The 18,298-nt window shown below is 35.2% G+C and overlaps 2 protein-coding genes across 3 annotated transcripts in view; both read left to right on the forward strand.

Annotated features, from left to right (window-relative positions):
* Positions 1 to 18,298, forward strand: part of LOC107449418 (uncharacterized) — a 314,197-nt gene that overhangs the window by 96,124 nt on the left and 199,775 nt on the right. The window lies entirely within an intron of this gene.
* Positions 10,759 to 15,424, forward strand: LOC107437361 (zinc finger protein 271-like). The gene is made up of 2 exons (XM_071186886.1): positions 10,759 to 10,795; positions 13,896 to 15,424. Exons 1-2 carry the CDS (start codon positions 10,759 to 10,761, stop codon positions 15,422 to 15,424), a joined length of 1,566 nt encoding a protein of 521 aa, XP_071042987.1.

An 18,298-nucleotide genomic window follows, 5' to 3' on the forward strand; every position in this document is an offset into this window, starting at 1 on the left:
ACAATACTAAAAGTGTTAACACTAACGTAAGATGGTGCACAGCTTGCAACACGAACAAACAGTAATAAACAAATGGAAAGAGGCCTAATCAAGACGGCCAAAAAAGCGAGTTATTCAAAATCTAGCAACCATGTCATCTTTTTTAATAATAAATAACAAAATAACTAAAACAAATTTTCACTCCAAACTCCCCAGAATTACATAATAACATTAATATCTTATGAAATACGGCAGATTTGAGCTCAGAAATTATCTAGTTTATTTCTTTTACTGAAAACAAAATTATTCGTTTGAAAACATCGCCTATCAGAATAACATGTAGTAAGCAGCTGCAAACTTTTTAACCGGAACTAAAGTAGGTCCCGAGCTCGAGATTGTTATTGTTTACATTTCTATTGAAAACACTATCCATAGTAAGCCGATAGATTTTAGACTTCCGTTTGTCTGATGCCTCCATTAGGTACGAAAGACCTAATGTACGAAAGACCAAGACCCCAAGACCTAGCTGTTTTTTGTGGCTGGTGCACTGTTGATCAAAGAGGTGGCATACTAGAATAGTGTGATCAATATCGGAGATGGAACCACAGTTGCATTTGTTGTCTGGAACGAGTCCAAAACGGAATAACTTTGCTTTAGTTGGATAGGATCTAGTGCGGATTCTAGAGAACGTAACGTCTTGGTGCCTGCTGGAGAGGGGTAGAAGTTCATTTTTATTTTGGCTCAGGTGAAGAAAATCGGTGTAGTATTTGCTACTCTTGAAGGTTGATTGCCTGGATAGTTGGTGGATTCGTTTTATTGATTGATAAGTATCTTCTATGGTAAATCTATCGTAAATTCTCGGTCTGGAGAGTGCTGCTTTTGCCAGCTCGTCAGCAATTTCATTGCCGAGAATCCGGGAGTGGCCAGGAACCCATGCTATATCTACAGACTGGCATGAGGATGGGAGCGCTTCTATCAAGGCTATAATTTGGTGTATGATTCCTTGTGGAGAGTCTGCAGCAGAATTTAGAGCTGTCAGAACAGAGAGTGAGTCTGTAAAATTATAATTCGAGAACTTGTAGAGCATTTTTGATTGTTGTTGTTAATTTACGTCGCACAAGAGCTGCACAATGGGCTATTGGCGACGGTCTGGGAAACATCCCGGAGGATGATCCGAAGACATGCCATCACAATTTTGATCCTCTGTAGAGGGGATGTCACCCCCGCTTCGGTAGCCCGACGACCTGCGCGCGAAGTCGAGCACTTTACGGTAGCACAGTTTAACGAGGTCCAATACCACACACACTCTGTCCCTACGCAGACTGATCCAAGTGGTCACCCACCAGCACACTGACCGTAGCCAGTGATGCTTGACTTCGGTGATCTGCTGGGAACCGTGTCTTAACGATCAGTCCACTGCGGGACAGAGCATTTTTGAAGTGCTAATAATATAGTTATTCCCTCAGCTGTAAGGACCGAGTAAATGGATGGAACGAATCCGGACATCGCTGATCCGGAGCGGGAGTTGTATATTGTCACTCCTGCCTTGTCTGATGTTCGGGAGGCATCTGTATAGATCAGAGTGTGGTGTGGCCAATTATTTCGGACAAAGTCCCAGAATATGGTAGGTATTAAGATCGGTGGTAGATTCTTGTTTTAATTGGGGAGATTTGTGAGATGTATACGGACTTTTGAGGGTATTTTCGGAATTCGATAGTGCATTTTAATCATATGATTAATGGTTATGACCGCATGGAGATCATGTTCTGGCGTTCTTGGAGATTAGGACAGCCTGCCTCCTGGTAAAGTAGCGGTAGTGGAGTCCATTTGGGAAGGCCCGTAGCTCTCCGCAAGGCGGCATGGCACACAGTGTCGAGTATCTTGAGCTCACTTTTGCTGGCGGGGGAGTGCAGGTGACAGCCGAAATCCAGCGTAGGCGTAATGTATGACTGGACAATTCGGAGTAAGTGGAAGGAGCGTGCGCCCCATGAGTTTCTTGATATACATTTTAGTATGTTAAGCTTTTTTAGTGTTGAAATTCTTTTTTCCTGAAAGTGGTGGCGGTAGCTTTGGTTCGATGAAAAGTAAACCCCTAAAATGCGCATATGTGGCGTCCATATGATGGTTTCTCCTTGGAAGTGCGGGTTGGGAGGGGATTCGATGGCTCTATAGGAAAAATCTATAGTTCGACATTTCCCAATGTCTGCAGAAAGGTGCCATTCTATTAACCACTTCTGTAGACGTAGAAATTATAGCTGAAGTTTGCGGGTTAGAGACGGCAGGTTCGGGGAATAGATTAGAAGGAATATATCGTCTGCGGAGATAAAACAATTGACGCCTTCGTGAAGGATATCAAAGATGTCATTTATATATAAGATGAAGAGGAGAGGCGATAGCACTGATCCTTGTGGAACGCCCTTACTGCTGCTAAAAGCCCTTGAGTATGTATGCCCCCAGCGCACTCAAAAGGATCTATCCGTGACGAAGGATGAGGATATCCCCTGATGTTATGTTGTAAGAGTTTGTATGCAAGGCCATCTGCCTAGACGTTATCATAGGCCTGGACGATATCCAAGGAGATTCCGACTGTAAATAAGTGGTTCGCTTTTGCAAAACAAATATAATGATCTAGAGTCGAAAGGAGACTGTCGCATCCACGACGGGGAATTAATCCGTGTAGATAAGGTTGGAGAAAGTTTTGATGTTCGAGGTATGCAACCAAACGTTTGAGTATCATTCTTTCCATAGTTTTGCAAAGGGTGCTGGTTAAAGATATAGGCATGTAAGAAGAGGTTTTGAGGCGTGATTTTCCGGGTTTGGCGAAAGGGAGCACCGTAGAAGTTTTCCACTCCACCGGAAGCGATCTTGAGGACAAAGATTCGTTGAATAGGGACAGCAGAATGTTTAGGGATTCGTCATCGAGCCCCTTTAGCATACGGTTTGAGATTCTGTCCGAACCTGGTGTAGTTGATTTGGCTAAGGATATGGTTGTTTGGAGTTCTACGAGTTAGAAAGGTTCTGATAGAGCTGAGTATGAGTCTTATTCACTGGAGTCGTAAGGGATGCACATAACGATTGGTTCTCTGGCGTAAAATTGACCAAAAAGGTCAGCCTGTTGATTTACGTCAAAGATGTGCTTATTTCCCCGCAATAGGATAAGATGGGAGTCAGACACATGAGATTGTGTGGGCTGAAGATTTTTAAAGTAACCTAAAGATGTTTGGGGAGGAGCCTAAGGAGCAACAAAGTTGAGACCAGTATTTTTTGGATTCCTTCTTAATCGTGAGTCGGAGGTGAGCAGCAGTTCTCTTAAACTTGATCCAAAGGGCCGTGTCACCAGAGCGTTTGGCCCGCCTCCATGCTTGTCTTTTCCTTCCAAGTAGGTGAGAGAGGTAGGAGGACCACCATTAGGGGTATTTAGCCTTCGGAAATTTTTGCCATCAGCGATTTGCCTGTAGTGTGTTAGTGCACGTCGAAGTGAATTCTGTAATTGTGTTACTACCACTATTTTTTATGGTAGCATTGACTTGAGTATGAAAGGCATTCCAAAGAATTCGTGGACGGGAGTAATCCAGATCATAACCGGAGCCCCGTTTTTATGGGTACGTGGTCACTATCGAAGCTATCCGCATGGACCTCATGAGAGCAAAGTAAATATAAGTCTGGAGATACAAGAGCCACGTCGAGCAGCGATGGTCTATGATGCTGGTCAAAACGGGTTGGGGTCGATAAATTGAACATGCAAAAGTTTTCTGATATTACATAGTCGAGGAATTGGGCAAACCCTGGTGAGTCACTGGAGCTGCCCAAGGCCCGATGGCGTGCATTGAGATCGCCTACTATCAGATATGGTGGTTTTGATTGGTGGACAATTTGTTCAATCCAATGTAGATCCAGCCTTCCTGGGGGGGAGGGAATAGATGTTAATAATAGTTAGTAGTTGTGGTCCGACACCTGTCTCTACTATAATGCATTCATGTTCTATGGAGGGGGTAGGAGGAGGTTGTATTCGTCTGGAGGGATAACGACTATTAACTGCATTGATGAGACCACCGCCTCGTTGTCCATCACGATCCTGGCGATAAATAGAGAATGGTGGTAAGTTGAATGCGTCTGAGTGCTTTAAGAAGGTCTCTTGGATGCATAAACATTCTGCGTGGTTAAAATACGAAGTTCGCAACCATTGCCGTTTATTTGCAAAAGTAGCAGATACCCTTATACATGAGTATAAGCTTATCAGTATGTTTTAATTTATCTTGTTCACCTCATATATCTATTTTTGCACATTAAGTTAACCTGTTTCTCTTACAGCATAGATAAACTTCAAGAAAAGTATATTTTTTGAAAAATAAATTCTAAATTATCCTTTTAACGTGATTCAAAGAACTTTATTTTTAAATGAATACTATTATAAATTGAACAAAAAAGCTCAAGCTAATTTAATAAAAATATACTTCCCCATTATAGTTAATTCTTCCAAGCTACTATCAGTGCTTCTGGCTTTTACAAATAATAAACAGACCTTAGACCAATTTATTTTTTAGATATTAAATTGAAAATAACGATGAAAAAAACATGAAAATAAAATAGAAAAAAATAATAAATTAAAAAATTTGGAAAAACAAAATACAGTTTTGTTACTTTTTCGTAACATAATATACTGGCTTTTAGAAATTTCTAACTTTTCTATACTCCTGTACTACATATAAAGTGTATTCAGTCGGTCAACCATAATGTATCTATATTTATTTTTAAAAAGTGGTACATACTTCGAAGATGCCCGCTAGATAAAACTTTTTGTTTGTGTTTTGTTGTGTTGTGTCATATTTTTTTTAATGCATGCGAGATTAGTGAGCGTTCATTCTCTATTGCGTCGCATAAGTATAATTATTACTATCACGCTCTCTGTTACAGAAACTATTTAATAACTAGAAAATATGATGTTAATGTTTTAAAACTCTCAGTTCATTCCAATTTAAACACTTTAAAATATAAATCAAAATTATAGTTTTCAAACCATTTCTTTAATGTAAATTCTCAGTGCTACGTTATAAAATTTAATCTCTATGAATAACTCTTATTTATGTAAAGACTATAATTCAATATTAATAATTATTCAGACAAGTAAAATTTTTGTATATGTTATTTTATGTATCTAAACAAATTGACTTAAAAATCATATTTAATGACAACTTGCTAATCTGCAAAAATTGAAAACTTAGAAAAATTATAAATTTCAATTGATTTTTAACATTTACCTAACAATAAAAGTCAGACAACTCCTGAATCTTATTTACCTCTTATTTGGGTAACTCGGAAAGTAAATTCGTTCTTATTTTTTTTTTGGGGGGGGGGATGAAAGACAATTTTCGCATAATGAATAAATATTTTATTAAATTATAGATTGGCCATCCTGGTCCAACACCTTTTGCCATCTTTCTGGCAGTAGCATGATTCCACGCTCATAAAAGTTTTGATTTTTGCTTATAAAAAACTGATCCAGGTGATTTTTGACCTCTTCATTTGAAGTAAAGGTCCGAAAGCGCCAGATCTGGAGAATATGGTGAGTGTGGCAGTGTATCCCATTCAAGCTGTAAAAGCTTTTGGTGAGCGACCAAACTTGTATGAGGTCTCGCATTTTCTTGGTCGAACACTATACCTTTTCTGATGATTAATTAACTGCCAGAAAGAAATTCAGTTTGCCCAGCTGACGACAATGGACTTCCGAATTAATTTTTGTGTTATCTAGTAAACGCTAAAAGAAATATAGTTGTCATGATATACTTGTCCGACCTTCGTCTTAGTCTCGCCTTATCTTCGGGGACGATATCGATCTAATTGCAGTCTCAGAATCCAGTTACGAAGTAATACGCAAAATGCAATTCTCTCTCCACCAAATTCAGAAATGGTGTAGTAATGATTGGAGCCTTGAAATTCTGTTAAAATTAAGTGTACTACTAAGTATAAAATAAAATATCACACAGCTAAAGAAATACTTGGTTACTATTTAATTAAAAGGACATGAACATATAACAACTGCACACAGCAGAGAGAAGAATGCATAACAGCACTTAGTTGGTTGGTGTTGCCAACAAGAGAACCACAAACCTTTAAAACGATTAAGATTACTCTTTTGATTTTATCACAACACTTCCCCTAAATCAAAAAATGAATAAGTTCTCTCTATAAAAAATAAGGAAAAATTAGGTACACAAGTCTAACATTCCTATCAATTTCTTAAGATATTCAAATTTAATTTTAGGCAGAGCCTTAGTAAATAAGTCAGCAGCTTGTGAATCACTACTGCAGTGAGACACACCTAGTTTATTGTTCTCATAAAGTTCTCTTATGAACTTGTATCGCACATCAATATGCTTTGTTCGGTTATGGAGAACATTATTCTTAATTAATTTAATCGCACTTTGGTTATCTACATTAAGTATAGGCATTTCATCAACAGAACACAATTCATTCATCAAATTTGAAATCCACACAGCTTCTTTTCCTGCTTGACTGGCAGCCACAAACTCTGCCTCTGTTGTCGATAAGGCAATACACTTTTGACGCTGGTTCTTCCACCCAATAGCACCACCAGCAACAATGAAAACCATTCCTGAAGTAGACTTTCTACTAAGGGGATCACCTGCATAGTCTGAGTCGCTAAAGCACTGCATGTTACATTTTAAATCAGCTTTAAACATTATTCCACACTTTTTAGAACCATTAAGGTATTTAAAGGTTCTTTTCACTAAATTCCAGTGTTGTTGCTTCGGTTTTTCCAGTACTTGTGACAAGACACCTATCACATTGGAGATATCAGGTCTTGTGACCATAGCCAAAAACATTAAGCTTCCTATAGCTTCACGGTAAGGCACATTATCTGGAAGACATGGCGAATCTTCATTTGTAATGAAGTCCTTTTCTATTGGTACACTAATTGGATTGGATTCTAACATATTAAAGCGATTCAGAATTTTTTTACAATAAGTTTCCTGGTGTATGAAAACGTTACCATCATGAAAATATTCAATTTGCATACCCAAATAATGAGTAGCAGCTTCAACAGTTACGCAAAATTCTGCTCTAAGTTTGTTAAGAAACTCATTAGCTATCTCTTCTTCTTTGGTGGCTATGATACCATCATCAACATAGACAATTAAAATAAGTGTTTTACTTTCATTATAAAACAAACAAGGATCTGCAGAAGATTGTTGCAAACCACAGCTTTCAGCAAATATTTTGAAACGCTCATTCCAACACCTTGAGGCTTGTTTAAGCCCATAAATACTTTTGAGCAACTTACAAACTTTATTAGTTCCATCATTAAACCCATCTGGTTGACTCATATAGATCTCTTCTGCTAATTCTCCATAAAGAAATGCAGTCTTTACATCAAATTGTGAAAGTCTCAGTCTCTTACTTGAAGCAACTCCTAAAACTGTTCTTATTGTTTCCCATCGAGCAACAGGACTAAACGTTTTTGAAAAATCAACACCATATTTTTGGCTGAATCCTTTAGCTACTAAACGAGCCTTGAAACGTTGTACAGACCCATCTGCATTCATCTTCAATTTAAAAACCCACCTACTACCAATAGCTTTTCTTTCATGAGGCAGATCAACAAGTTCCCAAGTCTTGTTCTTCAGAAGCGAATTCATTTCTTCTTCCATGGCACATAGCCATTTTTCAGAATTCTCAGAAGACATGGCTTCTTTATAAGTTTCTGGCTCAGCTAATTCAGCTAAAAGAACAAAATCTTTTAACTTGGAAGGCTTTTTCAATTTATTTCTATCTCTCAGATAAGTAGAGTCATTGTTTTCATCTGTAACTTCATCAATATTGATTTCAATGTTGCCTACACTAATGGAGTTATTAACTGTTTCTTCAGCGATGCTTTCATTATCTATAATGTTACTAACTCCTTCAATATTTTCAGGAACAAGATCTTCTTCAAGTTTGCTTACCTCTACAAATTGTTGAGTATCCTCAACAGAAGAATAAGTAGTACCAACTGAGACTACCTCTTCATTTTGAAAAATAACATTTCTACTTAGTATAATTTTGTCTTGTTCTTTAATATATATTCTATAACCATCTTTTTCACCCCAATAATCAACAAATATACCTTTGAGACTCTTACTATCCCATTTCTTTCTGTTTGGCTTGGGTACGTGAACGAAACATTCTGTACCGAAAACTTTTAGATGATTGATGCTAGGAACTTTCTTGTCAAACCATAGTTCATAGAGACTTTTCGACTTTACTGATGAAGATCCAGTCCTATTTAAAACATATACAGCTGTGTTTACAGCCTCAGCCCACAGTTTTAAGGGAAGATTCTGTGAATGTAGCATACTACGCGCACTTTCCACAAGTGTACGATTCTCACGTTCAGCAGCACCATTCTGCTCCGGTGTATAAGGCATAGATATACGAGAGGTCACTCCTTCACTTTCAAGAATGTTCTTCACTTCAGAATTCTGAAACTCTGTTCCTCCGTCACTCAGAAATTCTTGGATTTTATGCCCTACATTTTTGGCTTCATTCATGAAATTTTGAAAGCTCTTGGTTACTTCATTTTTAGCTTGTAAGAAGTACACTCTGCGATATTTTGAAAAGTCATCTTTAAAACACGCAAAATATTTTGAATTACCAAGAGATTTCTCATGCATGGATCCAACTACATCAGCATGTATCAACTCTCCTGCTTTTGTTGGGCGTTCTCTAGTTCCAAATGGCTTCCTGCATTGTTTTCCAAAGCAACATCCTTCACACAGTTCATTTTTACATGCAACTTTAATATCATGTCTATTAAGAATCTCTTTAACATGCGCTTTATTCTGATGACGCAACATTTCGTGCCACAATTGCAAGTCATTTCTTGCAGCAATGCATACATTTGCAGAGACACTAGGTGCTCGGACTCTCAGTTTCAAAGCATATAGGCCATTAGCTGTGCAGACGCCCTTTAATCGCACATTTCCATTTCGAATAAACACGCATTCAGTTCTTGTTGCTTTAAACTCAAAACCCTTGGCTATAGTTTGTCCAATAGAAAAAAGATTTTTACAAATATCAGGAACATACCACACAGAAGCTAAATGATTTCGTTCCCAATTACCACAGATTTTCATTTCAACGTTGATAGTACCTTCACCATAGGCGAATATGGCATCATTGTTTCCAATGTACACTTTCTTTGGTATATCAAACTGTTTAAAGTCCACAAAATAAACTTTATATTTTGTCATATGAGCAGTAGCTCCACTATCTGCCAACCAAACTTCATTGTTTGTGTTACTTTCACCAAAGCACATGAAGGCATCACCATCAACTTTATTTTTATTTCTGTAGCAATCTTTTGCAAAATGTCCAACTTTTCTACAAACATAGCATTTTCTTTCAAATTTCATTTTTGAAACCACTAAGGCTGTTGAAGAACTTGTCTGTTTGGCGGGTAACCTCATCTCTATTAGGCGTAACCTTTCAGTTAGTTTAATTACATTCCGTTCTTCAATGGGAACTGACTCCCAAACACTCTTAAACTCGAAGTATTCCTGCAGAAGTGTTGATAGAATTCTGCTCATTAATAACAGGTCAGGCAAAATAGTTTTGGCGACTCGATTTAGCTCATCATTAAGCTCCGAAAAATTTCTTTGCAGTTTAGCAATGTGGGTTGCGATGTCCTCATCCATATCTTTTTCACATACTGCAAAAAAGCTTTCCATTAACCTATCAAGTCTTTGACCTGAACTCTGTTCATAAACAGATAGCAGTTTCTCCCACGTAGCATTAGAACTGTCACATGTAGAAGTTAATTCTACATTGCTATCATCCATATTACCAACTAAAATTAACTGTGCCAAAGCATCATCTTTGGAAAAACTTCTTACTTGCTTTTCATATGCAGTTCTTTCCTCACTTGTGGCACTTTCACTTAGATTTTCAGTTAATTTCCTACTTCCATTTACGATGTCCAACACTTCATTATGACGTAATAACAATTCAATTTGTCGTTTCCACTTAGACCAGTTCACTGAACCTTTTAATTTTTCTATATGAGTTTTAAACTCCATAATCAAAGCTCAACAAAATACAGTCAACGCTTATCACTCAGTTAGGCTTAAGACCGATATCAGTTCACAAAGAATAGCTTATACTATAGTAACAGATTAATCGCTGGGCCCATAACCTGTGAAAATTAAGTGTACTACTAAGTATAAAATAAAATATCACACAGCTAAAGAAATACTTGGTTACTATTTAATTAAAAGGACATGAACATATAACAACTGCACACAGCAGAGAGAAGAATGCATAACAGCACTTAGTTGGTTGGTGTTGCCAACAAGAGAACCACAAACCTTTAAAACGATTAAGATTACTCTTTTGATTTTATCACAACAAATTCTTCCAGAAAAAAGTGCCACCATCAACTTCTCTAGAAGACGGATAGCAGATAATTTTAGATTCAACAAACACATTCCTTGGGTCCAAAACCTTCGAATAATCGGCCTACATTTCTCTAGCAACATGATCTTACACTATCACTTCAAAATGTTAAAACAAAAAATTATTTGAAAACTCTCTGTGTTTCATTGCATCTCTAGCACACATTGTTGTGCACAGTCAGATCACCTGCGCAGGATAGTCACCTCTTGCATCAGGAGTGTCCTTGACTTTGGAAGTTACATCATTTCCTTCTCCCAGCCAAACCGGTCTCCGAACCTTGGACGTTTTATATGATGCCTCAGTTCAAGCGGCAACTGGTCTGCGTCGATGGACACCTATCCCACTCCTACTCAAGGAAGCGGGAGTGAGTTCCCTAGCTTCACGACATAAGTGACAATCGGCAAAATTCTACTTCCGACACATTTCCCTCCAATCATCCTCACCCACTCACTATCACCTACATCTCCCTCCATCATGCTTTCCACAAGGCAATAACAACATCACTTACACCTTCTATGCATAGATGGATGACCATGACCACGAAGCTAGATGATGTTATTAAATATCACCCCCCAACCCAAACCTCTTCAAAAGTTTCAATTTATCTTGACAAATTACCATTCCAAACCAAAAATCTATTCCCGCTACAGGTTCGAGCACTGTTTGAAAAGTTTCGCCACCGGAACGTCTTAAGAATTAAACGGTATTAATCTGGCAACAGATGGATCCAAACAATCAGACAAAATTGGTGTAGGAATTTATTCCTCCAAAGGGTACACGATCTCAAGTCGTCTTCCTACTCACACATTGATCTTCATAACCGAAGGATTGGTCATACTCTTAGCCCTCAAACATTGCGCTACAAGCAATGGCCACTATATCTGTCTAACGGAAAGCCGTTTGATCCTTCTGTCTCGCAAAAAAGGCACCCGGAAATTTCCGAGAATCTACCTCGTCTTCTTGGGTTGCAGCTTGTACAGGAATAAAAGAAAGCGAACACGCAGACCAACTTGCAGAACAAGCGCTAAACCAAAACTTCATAAGGTATCTTTCATCCCCTCAAGACCACAGCCAAGCCTTCCTTCATGTACTGCTTAATAAAGAACTCTGTGTATGGAAAGGTTGCAAATACTTCCTTTCCTTTTCCCACCTTGATTGATCTCAAGATTACCGTTCACTCATCAGTTCCCGAAATTTCGATGTCCTAATTGTCAGGCTCAGAACTAAATCTCTTCCAACAAATGCTATCCTACGCAATTGTAAATTGATACAAAACCCAAACTGCCCGTATTGCGGAGGTATCGGCACAGCCATCCCCTCGGCAAAAAGAATCGAAATTGTGATATTATGTCTTCGGATCATCCTCAGGGATGCTCCCCAGACAGTCGCCAATTACAAATTCTTACAAGCAGCAAACCGCTTCTGACTTTTTGCTGCAAACTCTAGCTATCAATCAAGCCTCAACCCTAAATTATATTAATGAAAATACAAAGCTATACGCTAAAACCTAGAAATCGTTGTTACCTTCTTCAATCAATCAATCAATCATTATTTGCTGATAAGATAAACACACAGAGGAATGATAAACTATATTATAACATACTTTCTTACTAATACCGAAGACGACTTTAATTAACCATATTTTTGTAAAGAAAAGCTTTCAAAAAATTATTTTTGATTTGTCCCTACTTGACTTAAATTTATAAGCCTGGGTATCCATAATCTTACAAATGTAAAGTGAACTATCATCCTAGTAATGGAAACAATATAGAAAGCGCTTTTAAAAGGTTATTTCCACACAGATCAAATATTATCTTCATAATACGGAAAAAAATCGATGTGAATGATAAAATACCTTCTTCCTGACAGTAAATAAAATTCATATTGTGCGTGCATAAATCTTTTTTTTTTTAAGAAAAAGATAGTGTTTTCTGCACGATTCATATAATCAAACTATTCATTAAGTGTATTCTTCCTGGCAAAAGGAAACATTATTAAAGGCAATCTCATTCTATGTTGGCAGTAACATTCTATGTTGTGATACTAACAGCAAATACTATATATACTAACTCATATATTATCTTTATGCAGAGAAAAATAGATGTGAATGATACAATATGTTCTTGCTGACAGTAAATAAAATTCATATTTTGCGTGCATTTTTTTTAAAAGAAAAAAGGACAGTGTTTTCTGTATGATTTATATCATCAATAAACTATTCATTAAGTGTGTGTCATTTCTTTTTGGCAAAAGGCAACAATATTAAAGGCAATCTCATTCTATGTTCCCAGTAACATTCTATGTTGTGATACTTACAGCAAATACTATCTGTGCAACGTGTGTCATAGTTGCAATGATGTTCTGAGTGGAAAATATTTACACATATGGAAATTTAATCTTTGTAGTATGTGTGTTCATAAATTTCCAAGTGTAGTTCATAATTATACTTTATTGTAAAGCATTTTACTTCCATTCTAAAAAGTGTACAAAAACTTAATTGTTTTGAGTTCATAATATGAAAATAATTTATTTAAACAGTCATTGTGAAAAATTAATCAAGGTAAAAGGAATAATTTGGTTTAAGTAACACTTTAAACGAGCTTTTCATGCAGTGCATTATGAAACAGTTATAAATAGATTAAAATTGCTGATTTCAGTTGCAGATAATTAAGATGTCTGTCACTTTCATAAAACACATATGATTTGATATTTCTACACAAGAAATTTAAATTTTGATTTTCCTGTTCACACTGAGAAAATGTTTTCTGTATTCAGTTCAGGCAATTTAATAGAATTAAACTTTTTTGACCTTCTCATATTTCTTTTAAGTTTGTGATGGTGAATTTTTCTTCTCCTTAATTTATAATGAGCTATATTTCTACAGTGTCTGTGTGAATAAATTACTATTGAAATCAAATTAGATATTTCATGTTCAAAACAAATATCATTGTTTGTTCATATTCATTTTTATAATATATCCTCCTAGTAACAAATATCATTTAATTAACAATGTCTTCAACTGCATTCATTCATAGTGTATCGAATTAAATTAAACCCAGCACGGGAGAGCATTATTTCCGCACTCTTTTTGTGATAAAATAGTTAATAATTTAGTTTATTATGTTCAACAATTATTATATTATGAAAATAGTTTGTGAAAAATAGAAAATATTTGCATATCAATATAATTTAAAATTAATGTTTTGATATATGCATCTATTAATAAATCATATGCCTGCTGTACGGTGACTACACTATTCTATTTTACTTAGTTAAAAATTTAATCTAAGTAAGTAACTTGATACGGAATGCTCTTTTTTGTATCATGTTATTAAGGGCCTAATTTTATTCAGAATAAGTATCATCCTGTAAGTAAACCTTATTGTTAATCTAACAAGAGTTTTTCAGGAAAAAGACCGTCTAAGCACTAAAATTCATACTGGTGAAAAATCTTATTCTTGTAGTTATAAATAATAAGGGTTTTTCACAAAAAGGTAGTCTGAAAAAACACAGTCGTGTTCATACTGGGGAAAAACCTCCTTGTAGTATATGTAATAAGAGTTTTTCAGAAAAAAGTAATATGACTGAACATAGTCGTGCTCATATTGGTGAAAAACCTTATTCTTGTAGTATATGTAATAAAAGTTTTTCACTGAAAAGCAATCTGAAAAAACACAGTCGTGTTCATACTGGTGAGAAGCCTTATTCTTGTAGTATATGTTATAAGAGTTTTACTCAAAATGAGCATCTGAATAAACACAGTCTTGTTCATACTGGTGAGAAGCCTTTTTCTTGTAGTATATGTAATAAAAGTTTTTCACTAAAAAGTAATCTGAAAAAACACTGTCGCAATCATACTGGTGAGAAGCCTTATTCTTGTAGTATATGTTATAAGAGTTTTTTTCAAAATGAGCATCTGAATCAACACAGTCTTGTTCATACTGGTGAGAAGCCTTATTCTTGTAGCATATGTAACAAAAAATTTTCACGCAAAAGTAATCTCACTACACACAGTCGTGTTCATACTGGTGAGAAGCCATATTCTTGTAGTATATGTAATAAAAGTTTTTCTCAAAGTAAGCATCTAAATCAACACAGTCTTGTTCGTACTGGTGAGAAGCCTTATTCTTGTATTATATGTAATAAAAGTTTTTCACTAAAACGTAGTCTGATAAAACACTGTAGTGTTCATACTGGTGAGAAGCCATATTCTTGTAGTATATGTAATAAGAGTTTTTCTCAAAGTCAGCATCTAAATCAACATAGTCTTGTTCATACTGGTGCGAAGCCTTATTCTTGTAGCATATGTAATAAGAGTTTTTCTCAAAGACAGCATCTAAATCAACACAGTCTTGTTCATACTGGTGGGAAACCTTATTCTTGTAGTATATGTAATAAAAGTTTTTCACTAAAAAGTAATCTGAATAAACACAGTCTTATTCATACTGGTGAGAAGCCTTATTCTTGTAGTATATGTAATAAAATTTTTTCACTGAAACGTTCTCTCACTATACACAGTCGTGTTCATACTGGTGAGAAACCTTATTCTTGTAGTATCTGTAATAAAAGTTTTTCTCAAAGTCAGCATCTAAATCAACACAATATTGTTCATACTGGTGAGAAGCCTTATTCTTGTACGATATGTAATAAGAGTTTTTCTCAAGGTCAGCATTTAAATCAACATAGTCTTGTTCATACTGGTGAGAAGCCTTATTCTTGTAGCATATGTAATAAGAGTTTTTCTCAAAGTCAGCATCTAAATCAACACAGTCTTGTTCATACTGGTGAGAAGCCTTATTCTTGTAGTATATGTAATAAAAAATTTTCACTAAAAAGTTCTGTCACTATACACAGTCGTGTTCATACTGGTGAGAAACCTTATTCTTGCAGTATCTGTAATAAAAGTTTTACTCAAGGTGAGCATCTGAATAAACACAGTCGTATTCATGCTGGTGAGAAGCCTTATTCTTTTAGTACAGTCAACCCCACTTAAAGGAATACCATTGGTTCCAGCCAACTCTATTCCATTAAGCAGGTTATTCGATTAAAAGGGTAGTGCATTATTTAATCTTAAATCTTATGCTTTAACAACATTTTACTTCTAAGTGGTATTTAATACATAGTATGATGTTTTGATTAAATAATCATAATTAAAACTATCAATATTAGTATCATTAAATATACTAATCTCATTTTAAGAAATAAATAAATTAATGCTAATGAAAAATATAATATATGTACCATAATATAATTTTAATTTATTTAAAAAAAATCTGTAATGGAAGACTGTTTTGATACACATTTAATTGAACATTTATCTACTTTTTTTTTCCAAGTTGTACAGTACATTATAGTCCCTTCCATTACATTCGAAATGTCATGCTCACCATTCAACCAACTCAAGAGTTATTCACTGAAGTAAGCAATGATTATTTTAATTTAAAGGGAACCCTGTATAGTGTGAAAGCAGGTTTTTTTAATCTACATCTTATCAAAACAAATAACGCAAGAGGACTAGAAGTTTTTCCCGCAAAATAAATAAATCACTCTATACCTTCCGGCTGTGCAAGTGAATAGTGTCAAAACCCCGTCCGTTTACTCTAATGTACAACTGCTGGTAACATTTGATTAATGCCTTAACCATTAACACCTGTTTAGAGCAGCAAATGAATAGGAAGTGCCATTGAAGTGATTACCGGATGTATCGTCTTAACTGAAATTCCATTCTTTCTATCTGGTGAAACTTTTCGTACAAATATATTAAAAATTTTCATTTCAGTACCTCTTCTATATACAATTAAGCGAGGACTAGAAGCAACAAATAACCATTTAAGCGGGGAAATGTAACATTAGTTTCTTATAAAATGATTTGGTTCCATTTAATTTTATTCGTATAAGCGGGTTATGTGATTAAGTGGACACAACTGTATATGTAAATACAGTTTTTTCTCTAAAATGTCTGATAAAACACAGTCGTGTTCATACTGGTGAGAAGCCTTATTCTTGTAGTATATGTGAGTTTTTCAGAAAGAGTGTTTCTGAATAAACATTGCTATGTTTAAATTGGGGAGAAACGTTATTCTTGTTGTATATTTAATTAAATTTTTTCACTAAAAGGTAGTTTGAGAAAACAGTCGTGTCCATACTGGTGGGAAGCCTTATTCTTGTATTATATTTTGTAAGAGTTTTTCACGAAAGTTTTCTCTGACAAAACAGAATTGTGCTCCAACTGGTGAGAAACCTTATTCTTGTAATATATGTAACAAGAGTTTTTCATTAAGAGGTAGTTTGACTCAGCATAATCGTCTTCATATTGGTGTGAAACCTTGCTCGTGTAGTATATCGAATAAAGCTTTTTCAAGAAAGAATTATCTAACTAGTCACAGTCATGTTATTGCTATTTAAAAGCCATATTCTTGTTTATGTTCAAAGTTTTCTTCTTTTTTTTCACTTAAGGTCCATCTTAATTTATTGCAGTTTTATTCATACTTGTGAAAAACTTCATTTTTGTAACATATTTTAAAAAAAAAGAGTATTTAATTTTTCAAAAGATAATATGATTTTTTAAATGAAAAAAAAAAGACTTCTAGTCACTTTTAGTTAGAATTATTTGTAACATCTTTTATTTAATAAATCTTTTCTAACGCTTGTTGTAGAGTTATTTTTATAAAAGTAGCTCTTGTAATTATATTACTGAATGCTTATTTTTCTTTAAAAAAAAAAAAGACATGTGGTAAAAAACCCAAATTAATATTTATAATTACTTTTGGTATTAATATTTGTAATGAAAATGTAACTAATTGAGAAAAAAGTTACTTTATCAGGTTGTTCGGAAAGAAATTTTGTTTTTCCGACAGACGATTTAATTGTATTTTTTTCGAACACATCTTCAAACTTAAGCCGCATTATCATTATATGTTTTGAGAGCGTACATAGCCAGGCTTGTGTGTGAAAAAGTTCAATTTATTCTACACAGTAGTATTTGGTTTAAGCCCTTTTAAATATGGAGAGCAATAAGCAGCATTTTTGTCATATTTTACTGTAGAAAAAGTAAAAATACTGTTCATGCTAGAAAGAAATTAACCAATGTGTATGGAGAAAATGTGTTGTACTGTACGCCAGTGCCATAACCAGTGCTGGAATACTCATTAGGCCAGACTAGACTAGACATGGCCTGGGGCCCCCTTGAAATGGATTTTTTGAAAATAAATTTTAAGAAATTAAGGAAAACAGTGATTTTTTTCAAAAAAAATCATTTCCAAATATATATATGTTATGATTATTTATTAGTTCTAATTTAACAAAAGAAAGTAAAATTTAATTTATTATTTATTTTAATTATGCTTTCTTAAATGAAAAGATATATAAATACTTTTATATTTGAATAAATAAAAAATATATGAGAAAAAAAATTTATTCTAAGGGCCCCAAAAATCTGAATGGCCTAGGGCCCCGCGTTCGCTTGATCCGGCACTGGCCAGAACTGGTTTGCAAAATTTCGATCCGGCACTTTTGATGTCGAAGATGTACCACGTTCTGGAAGATCGGTTGAAGCTGATAAAGACATTGGTTGATGCAAATCGGCGAATAACAACACGTGAGATTGGCGAGAGGTTATATTTATCGAATACAACTGTTTATGACCACTTGAAAAGCCTGGGTTGAAGCTCGATTTATGGGTTCTCAAGGAGAGAAATTGATGTCATCGCGTTGACAACTATGATTCGTTTCTCAAACGTCACGAAAATGATCCATTTTTGTTGCGCATCATTACTGGGGATGAAAAATGGGTTGAAGAAAGATAAACCGGCTCAAAGCATTGTGAAAGCCAATATCATTTTTTTTAAAAAAAAAAGGTGATGCTGTC

Source organism: Parasteatoda tepidariorum, chromosome 10 (genome assembly GCF_043381705.1).
Source record: "Parasteatoda tepidariorum isolate YZ-2023 chromosome 10, CAS_Ptep_4.0, whole genome shotgun sequence".
Lineage (NCBI taxonomy): Eukaryota > Metazoa > Arthropoda > Arachnida > Araneae > Theridiidae > Parasteatoda > Parasteatoda tepidariorum.

What these genes read in the sequence shown, in the direction of transcription:
- LOC107437361 (XM_071186886.1), top strand. Translation starts at nt 10,759, where the DNA reads ATGGACACCTATCCCACTCCTACTCAAGGAAGCGGGA. An exon ending in TCCTACTCAAGGAAGCGGGA is followed by an intron (nt 10,796 to 13,895) that starts GTGAGTTCCCTA and finishes TTATTCTTGTAG; the next exon opens with TTATAAATAATAAGGGTTTT.